The sequence below is a fragment of the Gymnodraco acuticeps genome, unplaced genomic scaffold (genome assembly GCF_902827175.1).
Source record: "Gymnodraco acuticeps unplaced genomic scaffold, fGymAcu1.1, whole genome shotgun sequence".
In the NCBI taxonomy this organism is placed as follows: Eukaryota; Metazoa; Chordata; class Actinopteri; order Perciformes; family Bathydraconidae; genus Gymnodraco; species Gymnodraco acuticeps.
In genome coordinates this window covers 4,579,967-4,592,400 of record NW_022989768.1, presented here as the reverse complement: position 1 = coordinate 4,592,400, position 12,434 = coordinate 4,579,967, and the positions used below count along the sequence as shown (strand labels likewise).

Genomic DNA, 12,434 nt, shown 5'->3' with positions numbered 1-12,434 from the left:
CTCCGTCACATGCTGAGTCAGTCCATAGCTATCAAGAACACAAAATAGTTCTTTAGCCCCTCTGTCCTGGGGGTTGTCAACATGGATGTTAAAATCACCAACAATGACTAGACGGTCAAAGTCAATACACACTATAGACAGCAGTTCAGTAAAGTCATCAAAAAAGCTTGCACAGTATTTGGGTGGTCTATAGATATTTAGGAACAGAGCTCGAGAGGAGCATTTCAGCCGAAGGGCCACATATTCAAAAGAATCAAAGTTTCCATACAATGTCTTCCTGCATTGAAGGGAATCATTGAACAGAATAGCAACTCCACCCCCTTTCTTATGCATTATTTCCTGACTCATAAAACTAAAGTTGGGAGGGGTTGATTCGATAAGAACAGCTGCATTGTTATTTTGTTCAATCCAAGTTTCTGTTAAAAACATAAAATCGAGATTGTGCTCAGTGATAAAATCATTGATTAAAAATGTTTTTCCTGCCAAAGACCTGACATTTAATAAAGCTAGTTTAAGTTTGTTAAACACACTATCAGTCATGTTTTTTGTAACAAGCTATGGCTGACATGGAATCACTGCTAAATTAGATACACTCACACAAACGTTTGAGCGCTTCCTGTTTCTATGATTCACCGCTCTTAATCTATTACCTATCAACACAGATATCGGCAAAGCTACTGGCAGGCAGGGAAAGAAAGAGTTGAGAGTGCCATACGCCCTTGAGCCCTTATAAAATGGTTTTACTTGGCAAAACCTCTAATCCTATTAAAACCTACAAAGGATATAACACATAACTAGAAAGATAAAACATTGCTTACATTACAATAACTCAACTTGTATAATTAAACCATAATAAGGGCATTTTACACCACACGAACACACTTCTGAAAACAGTCACAAGAGAAACTCTATTTTAATTCAAGAAACCTGTGTTGAAAGTGCAATAGATTACAATCAATGATAGCTGCTATTTTCCCTGAATCCAAACTGTGGAGTCTCCCAGCTGATGGAAAAAGAGATTTTGCAATCATTTATTTCAGATTTCAGCAATCAGCGTTTTCCTGCCAAGCTGAATTTCCCTGGCACCATGCTTTGTCTCTCAGCAGATATAAATACTCCCCACTCCAAATGCAAAGACATTGAAAGAGATTATAACTGTAACTGCTGAAGCTGAATATTATCAACAAAATGTGGTAAGTTCAAATGTTATAATTATTTTTCAATTTCTCTTTTTCTTTATTTTTGTAGCTGTGGTGGAGAGGAGGACAATTATATATCTGCCACTACGTTTTTTGCACTACTAAAAACTGTTGATATTTACTTAATTATGTGACTGTCTACGTTTCCTGCAGATATTTAATTGCTCTTTTTACTGCACTGTTAATGTACAGTTTTATTATTATGTTGCTGTGTTTATTGTATTTTTGTAACTCTACCACAACAATTTCCTTCGGGATAAATAAAGTCTTATCTATCATAACTTATCTTAACAAACTGTTGTCCATACAGCAAAATGGTTACAATATGTAAGAAAACTATTAATATGGAAATTCTGATCTAAATGTTTTCAAGGAGCTATCTAACTTGGTTACGTTTTACAATAATTATCTTCAAATTCTAACTCTGATTTGTTTAGAGTTTTGTCATTCATAATCCTTTTATGGGCAATGAGACATTTAACTTTGTGTGGATCTGTTGTTGTTTGAAGGTTTTCTCAGACAGTGCTCCTCCTGGCCGCATGCGCCTGTTTGGCAGACGAGGTTCTAACCGAAGAAATGAACCAACCTTTGTCAGGTAACACACACTAACACAAACATGCTATACACTGATGAACATGGTGATCTAATTCAAAATGGATTTCTGTTTACATTTACCATAGAATATTTGTTGGTAGGGTTTACTGTATTTGACCAACAAGAAAGAAACGTATACAGGCATGCTCGAGGCTAAGGCTGAAGCACAGTACTTTTGGTCAAATGCTATGTTTCCAGTTAAATAGTTTCCTACGGTACGGTCACCTATTTTCACATAAGTTACTCAGATTCATCCTCTGGGGTCCCTGGATATCTCTACCATATTTAATGGCAATTCATCCTTTGATTGTTAGAAGACTCAGTAGTGGAAGGTAACTAAGAACATTGACTTGTACTTTTACTATGTGATGGTACTTTATACTTCTACCTCAGTACATGTCAGAGGCAAATATTGTTCTTTTCAAACCAGAAATGTGGTTGCTAATCTTAAATACTTTGCAGATTTACATTATTAATACAAAATATATATAAAACATTATTCTGAACTGGGCCATTCTCAATAATAAGTCATTTTTCTTGTGTCACTTTAGGTGTATATATATATTGATGCCAATACTAATGTACGTTCATCTAAATAGCATTTTTAATGCACAACTATTTGTAATCGAACATTTCTATACTATGGTATTACTACTTTTACTTAAGTGCATGATCTTAGTACTTACTCCATCAGTGCCAACAGTGCAGTACAGTGAATACACTGGTTATTGTGGCATCTACAAAAACACATATAAGATAATTAAATTGGGAACATGCATGTATTTACAATCAGAATATCTAACCTCACATGTTTCCTTAATGACTGATCCAGAGATCCAAACAGCAGCCTTTTATTTCAGAAAACAGTGGCTCCAGGCTCCAGTTCTCTGAAGCTGCTGTTTGACACTTCCAGCTCCTTGACAGCTGCTGTTCAGATAGATATCTGCAGAGTGAAATTACAGGCTTTTCTGCGGGATCTGAGGACTGAAGCTATTATTGCTCATTTCAGATAGTGTCCTTCTGTAGCTGTAAATATACTGTATCTGACAGGGAAATCATCTGCTTCTCCTCAAACAGCCCATCAAAAACTAAGGCTAAGCGGTCAGAGAGCAGAGAGAGATGTGACACTGACTGGAGGCATGTTGAAAATCATTTGTTAATAAAAAAAAAGGGAACTTATTTACATAAAAAATATTAGATTATTGAGAGAAAGAATACCTGAACTAGTGAATCCATTTCATATTAATGCGGGGTCTTGATTAGGTAGTTGTTAATTTAATTGCACTTCTAAGCAATTGCTAACTTTGTTAAATACATTGGTTAAACCCTGTGAGGATATTACATTTACAACAGGATCATGGACTGAGTTCAAAGCATTTGCGAACACTTTAAAGAAAAGATCCCCAGAACCGGTTCCCTTGATGATCTCAGCCGCACAAAAGACTCGAGGATCAAAGCGGAACAAGTGGATTATCCTCTATCCTTCTTCTTTCTTTACGATGAATAAATTGTTCCTGGAGGAAACCTTCAGAGCATAAAAGCATCAGATGCAGATGAAAACGCTTTTAACAGCAGTCCCGGAAGTCATGACCGTGTGCCAAATACAGACATCTTTTAAGGGAATTATTCAGGAGATTTGAGAAGAAACTCTTTTGTCATTTTGACACACCAATCATCACAGACAGACTGATTAAAACAGTCATAAAATTGTGTTTCAAAAAGCCAGCAAATACAGTTTTGAAGATTATAGGATTGTCAATGTGTGCATTGTGAGGTACCATACACATTGTCTTTGTAGAATTTAATGTAAGCTCTTAATTATATTAGACTTCATCAAAGAAAGCAGACTTTAACCTGGAGAAGTCTTGTCTGCAACTTGAAGTCAGCGGCATACAAAATGGTGATGTGGTGAAAAAGAAAAAAATTCAACAATTGACGTCATGTGTTGAATTAGACAAATAATAAGCTTTGCAAAGAGGTTCATTCACTCAAGGCAATTCTGCAGTGAGTCATATTGAGCAAAGAGTTGCTACATACTTTACACGAAAGAAATGTGGCCTTGTGACTCCTTCTGAGAACAGGCTACAGATCATCTAGCCTCAGGTGGTAATACAAAAACTACAAGGTGATAAGCAGAACTAATTTCAGCCAGGTAGAACAAAGAAACCGTGAATTGAAGGCCAGTTTTTAGGCAAGAAGGTAAATAGTAGATTATCTCAAGGTCAGATAACAGTGTGTTTCCACTTTTCAGCTGGTTGATTGAAGGTTGAAGTCCTGTGTCATTACATTTCCATTATTCCAGTGAATTTCCATTACATTAATACAACAATTAGGAGCTCTTATGTAAGTGTTTTTGGTACTCCTTTATCAACCCTTTGGCTACATAATTTAAACTATCAATCAGAATCAGAATACCTTTATTAGTCCCATAGAGGGGAAATGTACGTAGTTACAGCAGAAAAGAGCCACAGACAGCTTAATGTTACATATGTTACATGCATTAAAAAGTATTAAGTAAAAATAAATAAAATGATACACTGAACAAAAATATAAATGCAACACTTTTGTTTTTGCTCCCATTTTTCATGAGATGAACTCAAAGATCTAAAACATGTTCTATATACACAAAATAACCATTTCTTTCAAATATTGGTCACAAATCTGAAAATATCTGTGATAGTGAGCACTTCTCCTTTGCCGAGATAATCCATCCCACCTCACAGGTGTGGCATATCAAGATGCTGATTAGACAGCATGATTATTGCACAGGTATGCCTTAGGCTGGCCACAATATGGTTGTAATGGTTCATCTCATGAAAAATGGGAGCAAAAACTAAAGTGTTGCATTTATATTTTTGTTCAGTGTATAATAAAAAAATAAAAAGTTACACTATTTACAAAATACACATCCTGTAACAGTTCTTCGGATTTAGCAGCCAGGTATATATTGCACAGTTAATAACGGCATATATATATATTGCACATATAGCAAATATTGCACATAGTTGGTTGGTATTTAACAGCAAGGGGTGTTGTAGTCTGTGTTGTTGTGTGTGTGTGTGGGGGGGAGGGGCGTCTATAGCGGCTGTGCTGATTGTATAGTCTGAACGCTACAGGAACAACAACAACAACAACAGTCTGAATTTCTCCAGAAAGATACAATTTGAACCAGCTGTAAACATGATAATAAAAAACTACAGAAAGCATCATACATAACAGCATGTGGTCATCGCATCAAATGCCTTGTGTTGAAATAACCCATCGAAATTTTGATTGTTCTAAGAGAACAAGATTTATGAATATAAAACAAATAGAGAATACAGACAATCATACATGACAAAAACAAGTATATACAATTTAGATTACATAAATTAATATATATTGTATTTATTTACCCAGCCTCCAGGTTAGCATCCCCCCGCTCCAGGCGGATGGTCGGGGGCACCCTGGCTCCTCATGTCCCGTGGCAGGTCATGGTGTACATTGCTGACAGGGTGCTGGACGGAGGCTATGCAGGCGGGGCGCTCATCTCCGATCGCTGGATTCTGACTGCTGGCAGGAACCTGTTTGTCAGGAAGAGTCGACAGGACACTCAGGGGAAAGATCCTGTCATTCCTAAAGTGTACCTGGGAATCCATGGACGGCCCCAAGCTGTTTCCTCCAAAGAAGTTGCTGTCGAAAAGGTGAGTGAGATCAATATTTGAACTGAAATACGTACCTTTACCTCTCTGATCAGGCTCAAGACCCCAGAGGCCGCTATTCAGGTGCATGTTGTGGGTCAATGGTGTGTAGATTTCAATAGACCGCTATACTGTAGTGCTGAATTAAAGGAAATATGTGAGTTTATGCACAGACATCTATTTTTGTTGACTTTCAATAATTAGTATATTGCATGAAAACTATATTTTCAAGGCCATGCCATTCAAGCAAATTAAAAGAAAATGCATCACATTTTCATTTTTTGCTTTGAGCCTTGAAAACATATATTGAAGCAGGTATGAGACTTAGTGCAAGGAGTAATTCTCAACCAAAGAAACATTTAATCCTTTAAAGGATACATTTACTGATTTTAAGTATCGATGCCTATGTTAAGACAAAAAACAAGAATAAATGTTTCCTTTTATTCTGTGCATCCTGTATGTACAGGCAATTTAACTGTTGGCTGTATGTACAAATCGTGGTGTGTTTAAGTCTTCTGTCCCATAGACCACGATTGTTGTCAAAAAACCTTTAAAATCAAATAATGAGCAACAGATAGATTTCAGAAAATCAAATTTTCATAGGATTTGTTGACCATTATCATATCACCAGACTTGTCTTAAAACATAAAATAACAAAAAGTGGCAGAGTTGAAAAAATGAATTTATTTATTCAGGGTTTTTTGTTTTTTATTATTTCATGCAAGATTAAGAATGACATTTTGACGTTTCTTCTACTTAATTTCACTTGAATGAAAAGAATATTCAGATTGTGTCTTGTCTGTTTTCTTAATTCTCCCTCCGGCAGGTTGTTCTTCACCCAGGCTTCCAGAACGGCTCTGACTGGGAGAACGACCTGGCTCTGATCCAGCTGAAGAAGCCTGTGCTGATGAGCGCTAAAGTGACCCCCATCCCTCTGCCAGAGAGGGACCAGGACCGGGCAGACACCCTGGGAGGGACGGGGGTCATCACCGGGTGGGGCTGGGGGATACACCTCACCCTCGCCACATCACTCAAACACCTAGTAGTCCCCCTAGCCAATCACACTGAGTGTAAGGCAGAATATAGTCTCACTGAGCTAACACCAGCTGTAGACGACCACATGTTCTGCACCGGACCCACCAAGTATGAGGAGAATGTTTGTTTTGGTGATGCAGGAGGTGCTCTGGTGGTAACAGATGCTGCAACTGGAGACATCTACGCTGCAGGGATCCTCTCCTTTGACAAGTCCTGTCAAACAAACAAGTACGGAGTCTATATGAAGATTTCCTCGTATTTGCCCTGGATCCACAGTGTCATCAGAGGAGATACGGAGAAATCGTCTGCTCTGCGCTCTGATGCCATGTCTAAGATGTACTCATTGCAGCAGTAGAGCTTCAGGCTCTGAGCTGTAGATTTTGCAGAGAAATTATTGTAATATATGACTCAGTACATTTGAATAAATTCTCGCAATATTACTGCTTCTGTGTTCTGTCGTGTAAATGCTTCATAATACACAAATAGTGTAACATAATCACTGAGCCAGCTCCCTTTTCCATTGTTTTCACCACCACTTCTGTCACTTTCCGTGCTGTTTTTCTTTTAACAATTTCTGCATCTCATCTTTCTTTATTAAGGCTTGTGTGTGGTTGTTTGAACAAGTTTGCAAAGTCACACTGACACTGTTTTGTAAGAGCCTGGAGCACAAAAGGGACAATTTTGGATGGGGGGGGGGGTGGATTGGTCAATAACATTTTGGCACTGGCTACTCCAGTTTGCTTTTTGTTATCTTTGGACAAGACCAGGAGCGTTGCGTAACCTTCACCAAGTATTTTATAAATCAATGGAGAACTGGATACAAAGATCCACTACTGTGCCCACATTTCAATGTGAAGGGCTTCAAAGGAAACATTTATATATGTGAATCTTTCACTATGAGAGCATGAGAGAGGATTTCAAGTGTTGCACATGCAATAGAATTGTTTTTTTATTTCTCACCAGAAGCACAAGGACTTGAAAGATATTTCTGTATGGCACATGCGTCCACTCTCCCACAGATCAAAATCTGCGCTTACAACAAATTATTCTTCTTTGCCAGAAAAATAAGGTGATGACAGTTGGCTGTGTGGCCAATACAATATGAAAGAGAAAGATAAAAGGGAAGAAAAATCTAAGTGCAAGACCGGGGTGAATTCCTCTGGGTATTTATGAGGATTACCAAGCTTAGGTTGATTGAAGTGAAGAGGCTGAAATTCTTTATTAATGTTAATTATTGCTATGGAATCTGTTTCTTATAGCTATGATAGGCCTATTACAACAGACAGCTTCCACAAAGAAAAGTACTGCTGACTTAAACCAATAAACCTTTTGCAAGATGTAATATCCTGATTTACTACGGGACATAAAATACAATCTCACTCTTCACTCCGAACAAGCTGCTGCTGACTTCACAACTGTGACCCGTCCATTTGGGGACTTTCTAAGTACTTGATCTTTCCAAGGATCATTGGATATATGCTCTAAAATATATATGCACCACCACAGAAAACATAGATATGTAATTTCACAAGGAAACCCTTCACAGTGATGGCACAAACACTTCATCTGGTTTAGAAATGTTCGACACATCCAGAGCAACTTTGTATGTGTGCATCATTTAAATATAAACCAGCAACCACTTCATGCAGCAGTGTGTTTGTTTATAGTCATTGATTCGCTGCATAAAGAGAACTTACATTTTAGTGACTTGGTGAAGATTTTTAACACTAGAACCGCCAATCGTGTCAATTTGACCCAGAGCTGTTTTTTATTGTATGTAGCCTAACTTTTTTTCAATAACATATTAAAGTCTCCCAGTCCGTGACTTTTCCTGAAAGTGTGTTTTATGTAGCACCCTATGTTGTTAAAAATTGTCAATATGAAGTCAGATTGAAGAAATCGCCAAAGAAAGCGGGTCATATTGACCCCTTTTCGAGCTATTGATTTCGCGTGTAAACAAACATGACGTGTTGCTATAGCAACGCCTTTTGTCTACTGCGGTTCCTTATAGATTGAGAGATAGATTGAGAGAGAGATAGATAGATTGATAGCGACAGTCTGTAGTGAAGGAGCGCGCTCCAGCTCACGGGTACTGCTCGCGCTGCGCTCCGCAGCAAACAGCTGTTTGCTTTTCACCCAACAACGACAACCGCCTCACGAAACGCTATGTTGCAGCGTTAATAAACGAAACAATTTAACAAAATTGCTTGTCAAAATACCAATACCACAGGACCATTTTTCTTTTTAAAGCAATACTTTTACCTTGAAAATCAATGCATTCTAATGCTGGGTCAATTTGACCCCGGTGGCGGTTTTAGGTATAACAAATCTCTGGCGGTTCTAGGTAAAACTCAAATGTAGCTGTTCAGGAATACATTTTTTACAAGCCTGCAGCAGGATGCAGGAGTTTCTCCTCTATGGCCTCTCAATTATTAATACCCTTGTCAAACAGCATTACTCTCGACCGGTCTCAGAATGCTCTCTCTCCGGCTCCATCACTTCTGCAGAACGCTGACTGAGGTCATAACAAGAACAGTCTCCTGCTGCACACTCCAGAATAAGCAAAGATGATGGACACTGTGTTAGCATATTGTATGAGCACACACATACCTTTTTTATTTATGTAAACCTCAATTAAGGTTGCTTTTCTCAGTTACTGACAAAAAGTCAAATATAATTGTCGTGTAAAATTATCATATAATCATTTAAAACACAATATAGTCGTATACTCTGATTGCCTTTTTTGTTCAATTATATTTTTAGCCTTGTATGTTTTTAACTGAGACATATGTTAAGGATTTACATTTCAGGAGGGCAAAATGAAGTGTAAAAGGGGGATATGCAAATGGATAGGGTTTTTTATGGTTTAATGATGGGGTGTAGGACCAGTGGGCTGTTTCCTCATGAATATATAGTGGGACTGTAAACTGTGTTGGGTGTGCAGAACTTCTTTATCATCTGAGGATGAAGTTGCTCTGTTCCTGCATTTGAGATAGATTTCACTTGTATATTGACTTTCATTTTTACTTTATTAAATATAACAAAAGACAAACTTTGTCGAATAATCATTTATCAGTTTCTATTAAGAATTTCCTCCACATTAATCAAGTTGTTTTTGTGGTTAACATGCCACAGGCCCAGCTTCTAAGACAGTCACACTTTTTGACGTTATGTTGTATTGCATTCAATCCATTGTGTGGTTTGTATAACCAAATGTTTAATTCATAATTCACAATGGCTTTGTTAAAACTGTTTCTGATGCTGCGTTTCTACTGCATGTTGTAATTGGTCGATCAAACTCCATTCTCAAAACATAGAAACACAAATAGATTTGTACATACGAGAATAAAAGAAACAGCCATGTGATAATGTAAATGTTGCTGACCTGCATGCGGGGGGACAGGAGTAGCATGTAACCAGGTATGCACAGCTTTACAAGTGAAGAACCACAGTTGTTGGAGTTTAGAGAACCGGGATGTATTCATCCCCCCACGTACAGTTATTGTTGTGTGGATTCTGTTAAAGCTCAGCGTCGATACCAGCCATCTGTAGATTCAATCAACACCAGAAATCAATGGTATTTTTTTAAGCCAGTGTGCCGTATGAAGCATGATGTGTACTCAGCTGCCAGGTTATGTACTCTGTCCTCATGTGTAACTGGGAAACTGGAGCCTTCTGAGCTTCACCCCCCAGCGCCATATTTACTGTACTTGCCGCTCACACACAGTTAGCTTTTCACAAGGCATCAATACAACAGATATGACAAACAGTATCACCTAATGGACCTTTTTCCACTGCTTGACAAAACAGGATATAGTCAGTTTCATTGCTCATAGATAAGTGTTTGTCATGCTTGTTTGCTTGACCGTGAATCATACTTCCCTTCAAATATTGAACTAATAAACAGACATAATGATCAACCGTCAAAACAAGTTAAAATATTGGGACGTTGTGTCTGATTTCTCTCATGCTGGTGTTTATTCACAATCCTCCATCTTTTTTTATATAGATCCTGTTCTTTTTTCCCCTCCTTTCTAATACGATTGTGCTGTTCAGGCTCTGATCTGTCGCTGCGGACGTTTATTTAAGAGGATTGACATTTGCTGACAATGGGTCAATAAATGTTTGAGTTTAACCACATAATTTGGCATAATACAATTAAGAAATATTTTTCTACCATTTATTTATTTTTCAGCATTAAAAGAAAGAAACATTAGACTGAATAACCAAGATAATTTCCTCAGGTACTGCACTTTTTGAGGTACACTTTGATTTTATAGTAACTTATACATGTACGCCTCTAAATCTCAGGAAAATATTGTCATTATTTACTTACACTGTTTGCTATTTATTGTCTAACTCCACCTCAACATGCTACAACATTACATTTTACTTTAAATGTCAGAGCACCAGTAATTATCCTCATTAAGCATTACAGAGAATAGATGTCAGAATAGACTTTGCTTAGGCAAATAAAATGTGGTGACTCAATAGGCAGTAACACGCCACAAGGTGACGCGATAGTTTCCATTACGTCCATGAGCTAGACATGTCATGAATCTAAGATGATAATTGGTTTGTGCAAAAAACAAACTGTCATTAGAGGGGCCAATTTGTTAGCAATATAACGATAGTTACGGCTGTAACTACAGTTCTATGAGTCCCGGATGACCGCCAGAGGCGGTGCTTTAGCACTGGATATATCCATCGCACGCATGCGCAGTTCGAGTACCTAATAACAACAAAGTCACCTGTGACTCACGTGACGACGGCTACATAGGCCGGCGTCATTAGCGGATCGGTTCCCAGAATCTTCTCGCGAGCACACAAGAATTCTGAGTGACATGAAACTCTGGCGGTCATCCGGGACTCATAGAACCGTAGTTACAGCTGTAACTATCGTTCTATGTCGTCCCTAATGACCGCCAGAGGCGGTGCTTTAGCACTGGATGACTTATGCCAACCATGTCATGAAGAATCCAAACACTTGCTTACCTAGCTGGAAGCAGCGGAGCTCGGCAACAGGACCACGCCCAAAGGATGGGGAGTGGTGACATCGACCCGGTAGAACCTGGAGAATGTGCCAGACGATGCCCACGACGCCGCGGCGCAGATGGTCTCCAGGGGCACCCCTCTCAGGGCAGCCCAAGACGTTGAGATGTCCCTTGTAGAGTGGCATCTCACCCCTGATGGCGGGGGGCGGCCACTGGCCCCATAGGCATGTGAGATGGTATCCAGAACCCAGTGGGACAGCTGCTGCTTGGAGAGAGCACAACCGTTTCTCGTGCCGCCATGGCAAATGAAGAGCTGCTCTGACTGTCGTATACGGGCCGTAGCATCAATATACGCCTCTAGGGCACGCACAGGGCACAGCAACTCAGGCGTACTGTTCTCCTGTGGGACATTAAAGCACGCCAGCTGGATAGGCCGATTGGAGTGGGCTAGTGGAAGCAACTTGGGCAGGAACCAACACGTTCTCACTCCCAACCCGTCACATGTTGACGGTCGGTCAGGGCCCCTCCCCGTCACTCTATTACGGACAGGGTACCCCTTGAGAGTCAGAACCTGTGGCTCCCCACTGTGGCGCCGTCGACTCCCACATGTCGGGCAGATAAAGCAGCCATATACACCTTCAAAGTGGAGTGAGAACATCCACTATCCAGAAGGGACTGCAGAAACTCTAACATGGTGGCCACAGAGCAATGCTCCGGATTCTCGGCCTTACCCGAACACCAGTGGGAGAAGAGCTTCCATTTGCACTCGTACTGTGCTCAAGTGGATGGTGCTCTGGTATTCAGGATAGTTTCCCTGACGGATGCCATGAAAACGCTCAACAGTGGGTTTGGCCCCTCAGAGGCCAGGCCCATAGCTGAAGGCGGTGAGGGTCGGGATGCCAGATCTGACCCCTGAGCTGTGACAGAAGGTC

General features: G+C 39.5%; 1 protein-coding gene across 1 annotated transcript; it reads left to right on the top strand.

Moving 5' to 3' along the window:
• The first annotated feature begins 999 nt into the window (after positions 1-999).
• hp (haptoglobin) lies at positions 1,000-6,951 on the top strand. The gene is made up of 4 exons (XM_034216981.1): positions 1,000-1,193; positions 1,709-1,794; positions 5,193-5,476; positions 6,300-6,951. The coding sequence occupies exons 1-4, from the start codon at positions 1,189-1,191 to the stop codon at positions 6,861-6,863; spliced, it is 939 nt and encodes a 312-aa protein (XP_034072872.1). The 5' UTR covers positions 1,000-1,188; the 3' UTR covers positions 6,864-6,951.
• Positions 6,952-12,434: the final 5,483 nt, after the last annotated feature.

Bases quoted from the DNA above. Each gene is read 5' to 3' on its own strand.
- hp (XM_034216981.1), top strand. The intron at 1,795-5,192 runs GTAACACACACT...TTATTTACCCAG, and splicing joins AATGAACCAACCTTTGTCAG to CCTCCAGGTTAGCATCCCCC. The intron at 5,477-6,299 runs GTGAGTGAGATC...TCCCTCCGGCAG, and splicing joins AAGAAGTTGCTGTCGAAAAG to GTTGTTCTTCACCCAGGCTT.